At 60.2% G+C, this 14,672-nt stretch overlaps 1 protein-coding gene across 2 annotated transcripts in view; it reads left to right on the top strand.

Moving 5' to 3' along the window:
• PDE2A (phosphodiesterase 2A) overlaps positions 1-14,672 on the top strand; it is a 57,627-nt gene that overhangs the window by 35,453 nt on the left and 7,502 nt on the right. For both annotated transcript variants that reach the window (XM_040584270.1, XM_040584271.1), the window contains 13 exons: positions 6,234-6,323; positions 8,044-8,132; positions 10,880-10,989; positions 11,789-11,844; positions 11,925-11,984; positions 12,085-12,244; positions 12,342-12,394; positions 12,885-12,959; positions 13,086-13,127; positions 13,209-13,277; positions 13,431-13,561; positions 13,786-13,897; positions 13,992-14,031. In XM_040584270.1, coding sequence (XP_040440204.1) covers positions 6,234-6,323; positions 8,044-8,132; positions 10,880-10,989; positions 11,789-11,844; positions 11,925-11,984; positions 12,085-12,244; positions 12,342-12,394; positions 12,885-12,959; positions 13,086-13,127; positions 13,209-13,277; positions 13,431-13,561; positions 13,786-13,897; positions 13,992-14,031 — 1,087 coding nt within the window. The remainder of the gene's footprint in view (positions 1-6,233; positions 6,324-8,043; positions 8,133-10,879; positions 10,990-11,788; positions 11,845-11,924; positions 11,985-12,084; positions 12,245-12,341; positions 12,395-12,884; positions 12,960-13,085; positions 13,128-13,208; positions 13,278-13,430; positions 13,562-13,785; positions 13,898-13,991; positions 14,032-14,672) is intronic.

A 14,672-nucleotide genomic window follows, 5' to 3' on the forward strand; every position in this document is an offset into this window, starting at 1 on the left:
TGGGGTGATGGGGTTTTCCCTGACCCAGACCCTGCCCTGCTGTACCTCACACTCTGGAGTATCCCCATCCCTTTGCACCCTGAGCCAGCCCAGCAAAGACATGAGGCAGCATCTGCCTACCGGTGGGGATGGTATCCATGGGGTGTGGGTACTGGGGAGGGAGGATGCGATGCCTGTGGGCACGGAGATGTGCGTACTCAGCATCTCGGATGCTCTAATTTAATTTGGGTTCCCCAGCTCGGGGAGTGAAGTCGTCCAGACGGAGAGATGTCCGGCTTCATCCCGAAGGCAATCGCTCACAGGGAGGCTAACGCACTAATCCACTTACAGAATTAATTGGGATCATTTCCCTCGAGTTCCCAGGTGGATAAAGTCCTGGGGGGGGGGCGGGCAGGAGCCGAGCTCCGAGGGCTCGTGGGGAGACGGGCTCCTCCAAGCTCGAAGGGTCACATCGCTCAAGTAATATACTTGCAGTTTTTATGGCAAAGCTGGGCTGGAAGCTCAGCTGGGAGATGATTCATTTCCTCGAGGTTCCTCAGCCCCGCAGCGGGCAGGGGCTGCTGTCCCCATGGGGACAGCAGGCGGAAGGATGCAGCAAGACCCTGCTGCTGAAGCCTGGGCTGATGCCAGCATCCCCTCTTGGAGCCATCACCCATGGGTGCTGCCGCAGCGATGGCAAGATTTGCAGATCTGACCCCCCCACACCCAGCCCAGGACCCCTGTCCTGAGCCTGGGAGCTGGGCAGGGCAGGGTGGGGGTCCTGCAGCATGGCTCTGCATCCCTCTGGGAGCAGGAGGCTCCCAGGCACTGGGTATTGCTGCCTTGCTTTCTGTGCCTCAGTTTCCCCTTGGTTAAAGAGGAGCCCAGTGGGTGGCAGGTCTTGCATTTCAGCTCTTGTTGGGGCTAACTCCACTTGTAAAGTGCCCAGGTGCCCCCCCTCCCGCAGGGAGGGACCCCAGCTTCCTGGTACCCCTAAGGAGGCTGAGCATCACAGCGGGTACCTTGGTGCACTGGATCCAGCCTCTGCCTGTTCCAGGGGGGCTCCTCCTCACCCTGGTGGGGGCTCTGGGCAGGGGACCATCACCCTCAGCTCCCTCCTCGGGGGAAAAACCATCTCCACCCATCACCCAGGAGCGAGGCCAGGGGAGGGGGCGCAAGCCCTGAGACCCAGTGAAGTCAGCGTAGGATCCCCAAGTTGTGTCTTTCCCCCTCCCCTCCAGTCCCTCTCCCCTTGGCAGCCGTGAGAGCAGCCTTTCCGGAGAGGAAGCCAGTCAGGATGGGATTTCTCTATTTTGTAAACATCCAGAGAGGCCGGGGAGGGTCTGGGGTGTGTGTGTGTGTGTGTGAACCCAGCACTGTGGCCAGTGGGGATGAGCAGGGGGATGGATCTGTCCCAGAAATTCCCACCTGGTACATGGCCACACTCCAGCCCCCAAAAAAGCCATGTTTTCACTGCCCGTGAATCCCTTCTGCTGGAAAAGACACTTTTCCATGCCAGTGTGGTCTGTCGGAGCCTGGGGAGCCTGGGATGAGTTGGGTGGACTGTGCTGGGGGTCCCCACCGTTGCATGGCTGGGTATAGGATGCTGCCACTGCTCTCCAAAAGGCAAAAGGGAATAAAAAACAGAAGGAGAAAATAAAAAGGTGCTGTTTTCCACAGGGGGGAGAGCAGCCTGTGCCCTGGCCGCCCAGGCCATGGTGAGGTTTGGCTTTGCTGAAGCTGGGGGGGGTTGTGCCGTGCGGGGCCGCGCTGTGCCCTGGCTCGTGTCAGAGCAAAGACAAATTGCTTGCTCTAATGAGATGAATGGCTTCATTAATCACCCAGTGACTCCGGCGGGAAATATTCAGGCATTGTGCCGTGCCAGGGGATGCTGGCATGCCAGCCGTGCGGGAGCCGGCAAAATCCCTGCTGGCACCATGGTCCCATGGGGCACCTGGGGGGTCAGTGATGGCACGTGGGGGAAAGCACCCAGTTAGCTTGGGTGTTTGGCAGAGTGGGACCAGCGTCACCATCCTCCCAGGCCAGCGCAAAGGTGACAATAGTCACAGGCTGATGGAGCCACAGCTGTTGTCTGCACTGCTGGGGACAGTGATGGGGACAGCGACGGGGACAGGCGCTGTTTCCCTGCTCTAGCCTGCTCTTTGGGAGCAGCATCCTCAGCTCCTGGGGTTGTTGGTGATGCCCAGCGCCGTGCTGTGTCCCCTGCCTGCCATGCCTGAATGGGTGCTGGAGCTGCTGCTTGCACCGAGCCCCCAGGGCTGGCCCCAAATCCCCCTCCATGCCCATCTCCTAGCATCCCATTTCCAGGTGGTGTTTTCTTACAGAGGTGCTGGGCATGCAGACCTTGGGATGAGGGTGTCAAGCTCTGCTCTGACAGCTGGGAAATGCAGTCGCTCCTCCACGCTTCTCCCCACTTCGGTGATGTTAATTAACCCGCTGTGCCCTCCCGGGAAGCATTATTATTGCTCTGCCCTCCAGGGAAGCTGGGATGCGACGCAGGCACTGGCAGCAGCAGATGGCAAAGCCTCTTCCAGGGGGTTCTTTGGTTCCCCTGCCCTGACGGGTGCAGGTCCAGGGCTGTGGTGACCCCAGCTTGGTGGGTCCCGGTGACATCCCCAGTGACAGGGATGGGGTGGCCGATGGCTTAGTCTCCCCACCAGGCACTGGATCATCCTGCTGTGCCAGGGGTGTGTGTGCCAGCGTGGCCTCATGCAAACTCCCCAGCCAAGTGTCCATGGAGCCAGGGATGGATCCGGAGAATCCCTTGTGTCTTTGGGGTGGTGCCTGAATGGGCCCTGTGGTGCGGAGTGCCAGGAGCGAGATGTGGGGGACCCCGTCCCGTTGCTGCCAAGCTCCATGTCCCAAGGGATGGTGAAGCAAGCTGGACTCACTATGCAAATGGAGGGCTTTGGGAAGCTAATTAGCCCCCTAATTAGCTCCTTGGCAGGAGTGCAGCTGGATTCCAGGCTGTGGAGGGCATGCCAGTGCCATTGGCACTGGGAGGTGCTCCCTGTGTGGTTTGGGGGTGTGTAGGGATGGATCCTGCCCCCACCATCCCACTGCAGGGAGGGTACGCTGCCTGCACGTTGCCTGCAGTGGGGACCCTGTGCACTGCTGCTGGGGGGCACGCACCGGGAGAGGCTGCCTGCACCAGGGGGACCGTCAGCCTGCCTGCACTGGGTCACTGCAAGATGCTGGGGGGATAGTGACACCCCCATCCCGTCCGTGCCCCACCTCCAGTTTGCATGACAGCCCCAGGATGCGTGTCACCTCCCTGGCAAAGACAGGGACCGGGCACATCGCATCCTGCTGGAGGAGGGACCCCCTTCCCCACCAGGAGGAGGAAATTAGAGGGGGGATATGGGCAACCCTGTGCCCGCCCCCCCCCCCCCCCCCCCCCCCGGGGCTTTGCATGGCTCCAAGCTCGCCCAGTGCCCTGGGTGCTCACAGGGACTCGCTGCTTCAGCTCCCCAGTAGGGTCATTAAATAAAAGCAATAAAGGGAGCTGACAGCGGGGCCCCAGTCGGGCTGAGCCTGCGGTGCAGCCGGCCCGAGGCCATTGGGAAACACTATTTATGGCGATACATGGGATGTGGCTGGGCTGGCGGCCCCAGGCGCGCTGGCTCCTTGCCCAGCATGGAGCAGGGCCGCATCCTGGCCATGGAAGGGTGCAGAGCCCCAGCTGTGGCTCCGCAGCATCCCCAGGGCTGAGCAGTACTGGCAAGGGGCAGCTGGCAAAACCTCCCACTCCGGGCTGGGGGGAGCTGGGCTGGAGCAGGATGGGTGGGACGAGATGGGATGAGCAGGATGAGTGCAATGAGTGGGAAGAATGGGATGGGCGGGAAGAACGGGATGAGTGGAACGAACAGGATGAGTGGGACAAGCGGGACAAGTGGCATGAGCAGGATGAGCAGGACAGGTGGGATGAGCGGGGCAAGTGGGGTGAGTGGGATGAGCAGGGTGAGTGGGATGAGCAGAGTGAGTGGGATGAGCAGGGTGAGTGGGATGAGCAGGGTGAGCGGGATGAGCAGAGTGAGTGGGATGAGCAGGGTGAGTGGGATGAGCAGAGTGAGTGGGATGAGCAGGGCAAATGGGATGAGCATGATGAATGGGATGAGTGGGATACCCTTCCCAGGCCAGCCTTGCTCCCCTGCCTCCTCCCTGTGCAGCCAACACTCCCGCCTGCCTCCGCCACTCTCTCTTCATCTTGGGGATGTTTTTTTTAGCTCCTGCAGTTTTTTCCACCCCCTCTGGGATGGACCCGGATTCCCAGCCCTATTAAAGCCATCACCCGTGTCCAGCTGCCATCTGTCCGTCTCCGCGCCGAGCATGCCTCCAGCATTTGATGCTCTGAGCAGTCCCGGGGGTCCCACTCGGCCTCTGCCCCATCTCCCCCTGCACATGGTAGGGATGCTGAGCTGCCACAGAGGGACCAGAGGGACAGCACGACGGACAGCTGGCCGAGGCCCGGCTGTATTCTACAGTGCATGTGTCTCCAGTGTGAGTAAGCGACTGGAGATGCAGCCCTGTTGGAATAACAGCCGGCGCCCATGTCTTCAGCTGGAAGCACCCTCATCGCCACCAGCCATGCTCCCACCTGCTGCTCGGACCCGGCCCTGTGGCCGAGGATGCTCCCGGAGCAGTGGGGTGGCACAGCCCTGGTGAGGGGCTACGGTCCTGGCCAGGCTCCCCTGGGGTGCAGGGTTGAGGACAATCCCCAGGGGGTGACACTGGGGCCAGTTACCAGTGCAGCTGGGGATGGAGCCTGGAGCCACCTGGTAAAACCGGGACCGAAGGGAAGAGCAAATCCCGATGCCGTGAGCTGGTGCCTGACTCGGAGCCTCGACCCGTTCCCGTAATAACAACAGCCTTATCCTGATCTCCCAGACAAGGGCTGCAGGCAGGGGCAGGGGTCGTGCTGCGGAGCCCCCTCTTCCCCCCAGCTTTTCCATGTGTCCACCCCAACCCCTCCCATCATTAATTTCAGATGAGTGTTCAGCCCCTGCGACATGCTTTATCCAGCGCCTCTTCTTCCTGCCGGTGATTTATGGCGGAGCTTGGCAGGGGAACGGCAGGAATTTTCCTGCCTGCGAGGCTCCCTCTGGGTGTCTGGCAGGAGCCACGGTGGTAGCCACGGCGGTGGCCTCCGGCAAACCCAAGGGCAGTGGGGGGGAGCAAGGGGGAGCGTGGTCCCTCCATCCCCTGCACCCTATGGATGCTGCAGGGTGGCGTGGGATGGGGGAGCGGGGGCAGATGCGGGCTGGCCCCCTGCTTGTCAAAGCCGAGGAACCAGCGCTGACTCGGATATTTAAGGGCGGGGAGACTGTCTGCTGCCCTGCCTGCCCTGCCTGCCCTGCCTGCCCCGCCTGCCCCGCCTGCCCTGCCTGCCCTGTCGGTGGCGTGGGCAGGAGCTCAGCTGTGTGTGGAGGATTGAAAAAGTCTGGGGATGAGGAAGGAAGCAGCAGCGCCTGGAGGGAGACAAAAGTGTTGATGTGGCTAGTGCAGGCACTGACGTGGCTAGCGCAGGTGTTGGCATGGCTAGTGCAGGCATTGATGTTGCTAGCACTGGAGTTGCCATGACTAGTGCAGGCACTGATGTGGCTAATGCAGGCGTTGGCATGGCTAGTGCTGGAGGTGGCTTGGCTAGTGCAGGCGTTGACACAGCCAGTGCAGGTGTTCACATGGCTAGGGCAGTCGTGGGTGGGACTAGTGCTGGGGGTGACGTGGCTAGTGCTGGCAGTGGCATGCCTGGCGCAGGTGCTGGCATGGCATGGGCATGACAGGTGCAGGCACTGGTGTGACTTGTGCCACCACCAGCGTGGCTCGTGCAAGGCCATGTGTTACCCAAGTGCGGCTTTAGGGCCACCATCCTGCACACATGGCTCCCTGGAGGCACCCTCCCTGTGCCAACCGTGCGGGGCCAGATCTCCCACCCAGTGCTCCCAGTATGCCAGCATGCTCAGCCCAGTGCCCCCTCACCCTCCAGTGTTGAAGCTTCTCCGTTTTTGGGGGACCCCTGGCTCCCCCGTCACGGGCATTGACTGAAAAAGGGAGGTTTTGACCCCAAAAAGGAGGTGGGCAGGCTGGAGATTGCTCCTGGGGGTCTAGGGGAAGGATAACTGTGCCGTGGTGACCTTGGGGACAGGATGGAGAGGGTGACTGGTTCTGTGGTGCCCCTCACCGTGGCTTCAGGCCACCGTAACCCTCCCTGCCCTCCTCTGCTCTCTCCCCAGGATGCCCTGCTGAGCCTGGGGGCTGTCATCGATGTCTCCTGCTTGCGGGATGCCCTCCGCCATGCCCTGGTCTCCCTGCTGCCCAGAGTGGTAGGTGGGCGCGGGGTGGGGAGAGCCCCGGGACCTGGGGGTGGTGGTGCTGCGGGATTCTCTGCTGGCTGATATTGAGGTTGAGCCTGGGATGGAGCCTTCTCCTCCCCAGCCCACCTGGATGTCCTCCCTGCCCCAAAATGGGCTATGGGTCACTGGTCCCCTATTTCCATTTTAAGTGTGAAATGGCTCTTGGGTTGGCTTTCTGAGCCTCACTTGCCGGTCACCGGCCACCTCTCCACAGGGAGTGGCTTGGAGCCCCCCAGGAGCTGCAGGGCCCCTAATGCCCCTGTGAGCCCAATGGGCTGGTGGCCCTGCTGCTGCTGGTGTCTCTGGTGCTCATGGTGGCCCTGGTGCTGTCGATAGCCCAGAGATGCTGGTGGTGCTGGTGCTCATGGTGGCCCTGGAGCTGGTAGCTCTGGTGCTGCTGATAGCCCAGAGGTGCTGGTGACCCTGGTGCTCATGGTGGACATGCAGTGCTTGTGGCCCTGCAGTGCTGGTGACCCTGGTGCTTATGGTGGCCCTGCGGTACTGGTGGTGGCCTTGGTGCTGCTGATAGCCCAGAGATGCTGGTAGCCCTGGAGCTGGTAGCTCTGGTTCTGATAGCCCAGAGGTGCTCGTGACCCTGGTGCTTGCTCATGGTGACCCTGGTGCTGGTGGTGGCCCTGGTGCTGCGGATGGCCAGGCATGGGGCAGGCATCATGGGACCCCCTGAGACATTGGGCAGCAGGGCTGGGGTGCCCTGGTCATGGGGGCCTGCAAAGTGGGAGGTGAGTGCACATGCGTGTGCGTGATAGCAGATGTGAGTGCACGAGTGTGCACACTGAGGTGTGCACATATGTGTGAGCATGCACCTATGTGTGCCCACAAGCACGTATGCAGGTCTCTATGCATGTGTGTGCACAGGTGCATATGGTGCATGTGTGCAGTGGGTGTGCATGTGTGTACGCAACTGTGTGCATGCGTGTGCATGTGTGTATTCATGTGGCTGTGCACGTGTGGGTATGTACATCTGTTTATTTACATACGTGGCTATGTACATGTGTTTATGTATGTATGTGGATATGTATGTGTGTATGTACATGTGTGGATATGTATGTGTGTATGTACATGTGTGACTGTGTACATGTGTTTATATGTGTGGGTGTGTACGCTTGTTCACTTGTGTGGGTACGTGTTTTCATGTGTGGATGTGCACATGTGTTTATGTCAATGTGGGGGTATGTAAATGTCTTTATGTGTGGGTACGTATATATGTTTATGTACATATGTGGGTGTGCATGCATTTCTATGTACTTGTGTGGGTATGTGTGTTTATGTATATATGTGGGTATATATACGTGTTTATATATGTGTGTGAGTGTGTACATGTGTCTGTACATGTTGGTATGCACATGTGTTTATGTGTATCTACATGTGTTTATACATGTGTGGGTGTGCATGTGTGTTTGTGTATGTGTGTTTATGCATTTATGTAGATGTGTTTACACACATGTGTGGGTGTGCATGTGTGTTTAGGTGTGGGGTGTCATGACCTTTGCTCTGGACAAGCCCTGTGCACCTGGGGAAACTGAGGCACGCAGCCCTGCCTGGCCTGGCTGCTCCCTGTGGAGTGGGCTGGGGGTACCAGGGGTGGCGAGGGCTGGCTGGGCTGTGGCGTGGGTGAGGGGCAGGGTGGGGGTCCTGACCCTCAGCGCTGCTCCCCCCCCCCCCCCCCCAGGAGCATGTCTACATCTACCTGCTGGATGGGGAAACCCGGCTGATCTGTGACGACCCCCCCCACGAGCTGCCACCCGAGGGGAAGCTCAGGTGAGCCCAGCCCCCCCCCAGCCCCCGGGTGTGTGCACACACGTGCATGTGGCCCAGTGAGTGTGCATGTACACGCGTGTGCATGAAGGCCATGAGGTTTCACAGGGGACATGGCATTGGTACACACCCATCCCTATCCCTATCCTCATCCTCATCCCATCCTCATCTTCACCCCATACCCATCCTTATCCCATCCCCACCCCGTCCCCATCCTCATCCTCATCCCCATCCTTGTTCAATCCCTATCTTCATCCCATCCCCATGTTCATCCCATCCTCATTCTCATGCCCATCCCCTTCTTCATCCTCAGCCCCATTCCCATCCCTTTTCCCTTCCTCATCTCCATCCTTATCCTTGTCCCTGTCCCCACTCCCATCCTCATTCCATCCCCATCCCTATCCCTGCCCCTATCCTCATCCCCCTTCCCTTCTCCATCCCCATCCTCATCCTCATCCCATCCTCATCTTCATCCCATCCCCCCGTGCATGTGCAGCGACATGCACACATGTGTGCAGACACTGTGCATGTGCAGAGACAAGTATGGGTGTGCAGGGGCTGTGCGTTTGAGAGACATGCACATATGTGCAGGTGCTGTGCATGTGCAGGGACACACAAATGTGCAAGGGCTGTGAATGTGCAGGGACACACACGTGCAGGGACATACACATGTGCAAAGGCTGTGAATGTTCAGGGACACACGTGTGTGCAGACACTGTGCATGTGTAGAGACATGCACACATGTGCAGGGACACACGTGCACAGGTGCTGTGCATGTGCAGAGACACGCATGCATGTGCAGGGGCTGTGCATGTGAGACATGCACACGTGTGCAGGTGCTGTGCATGTGCAGGGACACACATGCATGTGCAGGGACACATGTGTGTGTAGGGGCTGTGCATGTGCAGGGACACACATGCATGTGCAGGGACACACGTGCATGTGCATGTGCAGGGACACACGTGTGTGCAGGGGCTGTGCATGTGCAGGGACACGTGCATGTGCAGGGACACATGTGCATGTGCAGGGACACATGGTGTGCAGGGGCTGTGCATGTGCAGGGACACAAGTGCATGTGCAGGGACACACGTGCATGTGCAGGGACACATGCATGTGCAGGGACACACGTGTGTGCAGGCGCTGTGCATGTGCAGGGACACACATGCATGTGCAGGGACACACGTGCATGTGCATGTGCAGGGACACACGTGTGTGCAGGGGCTGTGCATGTGCAGGGACACACGTGCATGTGCAGGGACACATGCATGTGCAGGGACACACGTGTGTGCAGGGGCTGTGCATGTGCAGGGACACACGTTCATGTGCAGGGACACATGCATGTGCAGGGACACACGTGTGTGCAGGGGCTGTGCATGTGCAGGGACACATGTGCATGTGCAGGGACACATGTGCATGTGCAGGGACACATGGTGTGCAGGGGCTGTGCATGTGCAGGGACACAAGTGCATGTGCAGGGACACACGTGCATGTGCAGGGACACATGCATGTGCAGGGACACACGTGTGTGCAGGCGCTGTGCATGTGCAGGGACACACATGCATGTGCAGGGACACACGTGCATGTGCATGTGCAGGGACACACGTGTGTGCAGGGGCTGTGCATGTGCAGGGACACATGTGCATGTGCAGGGACACACGTGCATGTGCATGTGCAGGGACACACGTGCATGTGCATGTGCAGGGACACACGTGTGTGCAGGGGCTGTGCATGTGCAGGGACACACGTGCATGTGCAGGGACACATGCATGTGCAGGGACACACGTGTGTGCAGGGGCTGTGCATGTGCAGGGACACACGTTCATGTGCAGGGACACATGCATGTGCAGGGACACACGTGTGTGCAGGGGCTGTGCATGTGCAGGGACACATGTGCATGTGCAGGGACACATGTGCATGTGCAGGGACACATGGTGTGCAGGGGCTGTGCATGTGCAGGGACACAAGTGCATGTGCAGGGACACACGTGCATGTGCAGGGACACATGCATGTGCAGGGACACACGTGTGTGCAGGCGCTGTGCATGTGCAGGGACACACATGCATGTGCAGGGACACACGTGCATGTGCATGTGCAGGGACACACGTGTGTGCAGGGGCTGTGCATGTGCAGGGACACATGTGCATGTGCAGGGACACACGTGCATGTGCATGTGCAGGGACACACGTGTGTGCAGGGGCTGTGCATGTGCAGGGACACACGTGCATGTGCAGGGACACATGCATGTGCAGGGACACACGTGTGTGCAGGCGCTGTGCATGTGCAGGGACACACATGCATGTGCAGGGACACACGTGCATGTGCATGTGCAGGGACACACGTGTGTGCAGGGGCTGTGCATGTGCAGGGACACATGTGCATGTGCAGGGACACACGTGCATGTGCATGTGCAGGGACACACGTGTGTGCAGGGGCTGTGCATGTGCAGGGACACACGTGCATGTGCAGGGACACATGCATGTGCAGGGACACACGTGTGTGCAGGGGCTGTGCATGTGCAGGGACACACGTTCATGTGCAGGGACACATGCATGTGCAGGGACACACGTGTGTGCAGGGGCTGTGCATGTGCAGGGACACATGCATGCACAAGCGCTGTGGGTGTGCAAGGGACACGCATGCTCAGGTGTGCTGCACAGCCCTGTCCCCTCCCTGCGTGCACAGGTCCCCTGCCCAGGGTGCCTGGGGTGCCCCGGCCTGGGGCGGTGGCTCAGGTGTCCCTGTCCCTGCAGGGATGCGGTGCGGAAGCAGAAGCGGCTGGAGTGTGGGGGGCTGCCCCCCGCCGAGCTCCCCAGCCGGCAGCTGGGCCCCCTGGCAGCACCCCTGGCCCCTGGCACGCAAGGTGGGGCTGCAGGGGGGGCATAGGGGTGTTGGTGGGGTGGGAGAGTGGGTGGGTATGGGGAGGGGGGGGGAAAGTTGGTAGGTGAGTAGGTGGGTGGGTGGATGGATGGATGAGCTGGTAGGTGAGTGTGTGGGTGGATGGATGGATGGGTGGGTGAGTGGGTGGGCAGATGGGTGAGTGAGTGGATGGATGAATGAGTTGGTAGGTGGGCAGATGGATGGATGGGGGGATGGATGAGTTGGTATGTGAGTGGGTGGATGGGTGGGTGGGTGGATGGATGGATGGGGGATGGATGGATGGATGAGTTGGTATGTGAGTGGGTGCATGGATGAGTGAGTGGATGGATGAATGAGTTGGTAGGTGAGTGGGTAGATGGGTTGGTGAGTGGGTGGATGGATGAGTGAATGGACGGATGGAAGGATAAGTTGGTAGGTGGGTCATGGGTTGGTGGGTGGGTGGATGGATGTGTGGGTGGGTGGGAAGATGGGTGGGTGGATGGATGGGTGGGTGAGTGGATGGAGGGATAAGTTGGTAGGTGGGTGGATGGGTTGGTGGGTGGATGGACGGGTGGCTGATTGGGAGAACTGAGGTGTGAGTGGATGGATGGGTGTGCACAGGAGTGGTTGGATGGATGGGTGGGTGGGTGGGTGGATGGATGGATGGATGGGAGAATGGCCAGGTGGGTGGGTGAGTGACCCATGGCGACACAGGGATGACAACATGCACCCTGAGGGCTCAATGCCCCAGCCCCAGGCTACCCCCGATGCCCACTCAGGACTGACCCTCTCTTGGCTTGCAGTGCGCATCATCCCGCTGGTGGACAAGGAGAGTGGGGCTGTGGTGTGCGTCATCCTGGTGAGTGCGAGGATGTGGGCCGGGCTCTGGGGGATGGGACAGTGTGCAGACACTGGGGTCCTCACACTACAATCCTCCAGGTACACTGTGGCCAGCTGAGCGACTCGGATGAGCAGAACCTACGTGCGTTGGAGAGACACGTGAGTGACCCCAGCTTGGCTGTGGGCCCCGGCACCTGGGGACCTGCCACCTCTTTCCCCAAACCCTGCTGTCCCTTGTCCCTTACACCCCTCCTTACAGACCCTGGTGGCATACCGGCGCCTGCAAGCCCTGCAGAAGCTGCAGCCCTGGCCCCAGGTCAGCCTCTCCACCAGCTCCTCCCAGAACTCCCTGGCCAAGCCAGAGAAGGCACCTGAAAGCAGCTACAGTGACCTGGACTGCAAGATCCTGCAGCTCTGCGGTGAGGCCAGGGTGGGGGGAAGCAGGGGGGGTGGTGTGTGCCGGCAGGGTGGAGCTGGGGCGTTGAGCCCCTCATGGTGTTTGTGCCCCTTGTACAGGTGAGCTGTATGACCTGGATGCTGCCTCACTCCAGCTCAAGGTCATCAACTATGTGAGTAGTGACCATGCTGGCCCCCCTCGCCCCCAGCCTCAGGACACACAGAGCACCTCAATTTATTTCAAAAAAAAAAAAAAAAATCCCCCAAAGTAAAGAAAAACCTCAAGCGTCAGCTGTGCAGCCATCAGTAGTGACCAGAGTGAACAGCCTTGTCACAACTGTCAAGTCTCCAGAGTTAACAGTAATTAACAGTGCCATCCATGCCGCAGAAACTCTGAGACAGAACCTCCAGGTTCCCATCAGGCTCTCTAGCATCCTGTACCCAGCCCTCAGTAGCATCCAGAGTGAACAGCCTCGCCCTTGACATCAGTAGTCTCCAGAGTGAACCTGATCAGCTGCAGGGAAGAGGTTCTCAGAGGGCACCTGATTCTGTGTGGCACGTGTGCGTGCCCTGGGCACAGGGAGGCAGAGGAGGGGCTGGATTCTGCCCTGGGGGGGCTCAGGGCAGGCTGGGGTGCTGACCCCCACCCTTCACCCCCCCCAGCTGAAGCAGGAGACCCAGTCACTGTGCTGCTGCCTCCTACTCGTCTCTGAGGACAACCACCAGCTCTTCTGCCAGGTGGGTGCCACCGGGCTGTTCCCCCCACCCTGTGGGGCCAGGGGGTCCCACTGCACCCCCCAAGCCATGGCTTCATGGGGCTTGACCACCATCCCATGGCAGCTCACCCCCAGCTGTCTCTTCCAGGTGGTGGGGGACCGTGTCCTCGAGGAGGAGATCAGCTTTTCGGTGAGCAGAGTGGGGGATGGTGAGTGGGGGATATAGGGGGGCAGCGGGTGCCATGGGCTCACCCATCCCCTCCACCCACAGCTCACCTTTGGGCGCCTGGGGAAGGTGGTGGAGGACAAGAGGTCCATCACCTTGAAGGACATCAGCGAGGTGGGGTACCAGCTCTCCTACCCTGGGTGGGGACTCTGTGTGTGTCCCCTGCGCCCGGGGACATGGTTCCCCAGCCCGGACTGGGGACTTCCCGGGGGTGGGGGTCTGGTTTGGAGGTGTGGGTACCAGCCCCCTCTCACCTCCTCCCTGCAGGAGGAGCACAAGCAGCTGAGCAGCATGTTGGGCAGCGAGGTCACCTCCATGCTCTGTGTCCCTGTCATCAGCCGGGCTACCTCCCAGGTGGTGGCATTGGCCTGCGCCTTCAACAAACTGAGCGGGGGGAGGTGAGTAACCGTCTTGGCTTGGGGAGGGGGGGGGGGCAGGATCCAGCCCTCCCACCTTCCCCTCTGGCCTGAGCTGGGGCTGCCTTTGTGGGTGGTGGAGCATTGTCACCATGGAGGAAGAGGGTGCAGGTGTGGGGACCAGCAGGGACAGGGGACAGAGGTGTGTGCCCCACCACGATGGGGTCTTGCCCTTCTCCTCTGATGGGGTCTTGCCCTCCCCCCAGTTACACCAAGGCAGACGAGCACAAGATCCAGCACTGCTTCTGCTATACCTCCACGGTGCTCACCAGCACTTTGGCCTTCCAAAAGGAGCAGAAGCTCAAGTGCGAATGCCAGGTGAGTGCCTGCAGGGCTGTGTCACACCGGGCACACACGTGTGCGTGTCCCATGTCACGTCAGTTACTGACAGCGTCACCTCTGTCCCCGCCAGGCCCTGCTGCAGGTGGCGAAGAACCTCTTCACGCACTTGGGTAGGTGCACGTTTCAGGGAGCACCCACGCCCTGGGTGGGGGGCAGACCCCCCCTGCACAGCTCCAGGGGACAGTGGCACTGGGGTCCCCTGCCCCCAGCCTGGGGGGACCTTGTCCCTTGCCCTGCCAGCCCTGGCCCTGCCTGGGGGATGATGGCAGGAGGGCAGCCGTCAGCTCGCCCAGAGCCTTGCTTGCGCTGGTGAGGCACAGCTGCAGGCATGCACACTGCATCAGCACAGAGTGCTGCGTGCACTTAGAAATGTGTGTGCAGACATGCATTGCTGCATGTACTGCTGCAGGCGCACGCTGCTGTGCACACAGAGCTGCACATGTGGGAACTGCTGCATGCACACGTGCACTGTTGCACGCGCACACATTGCTGCATGCACACGTGCACACTGCTGCACATGCACACACACACTGCCATGCATGCACATTGCTGCATGCACGCACAATTGCTGCATGCATGCACTGCTGCATGTGCACACACACATTGCTGTGTACACACACTGATGCAGTTCATGCTACACATGAGCACCCTGCTGTATTGCATCTGCTGCTGCCCACTTGCACGGGCTGTGTCACCCTTTGGTGTGCATGCATGCACGTGTACGCACGCAAACATGTACATGCATGCACAC

The sequence above is a fragment of the Falco naumanni genome, chromosome 2 (genome assembly GCF_017639655.2).
Source record: "Falco naumanni isolate bFalNau1 chromosome 2, bFalNau1.pat, whole genome shotgun sequence".
Lineage (NCBI taxonomy): Eukaryota > Metazoa > Chordata > Aves > Falconiformes > Falconidae > Falco > Falco naumanni.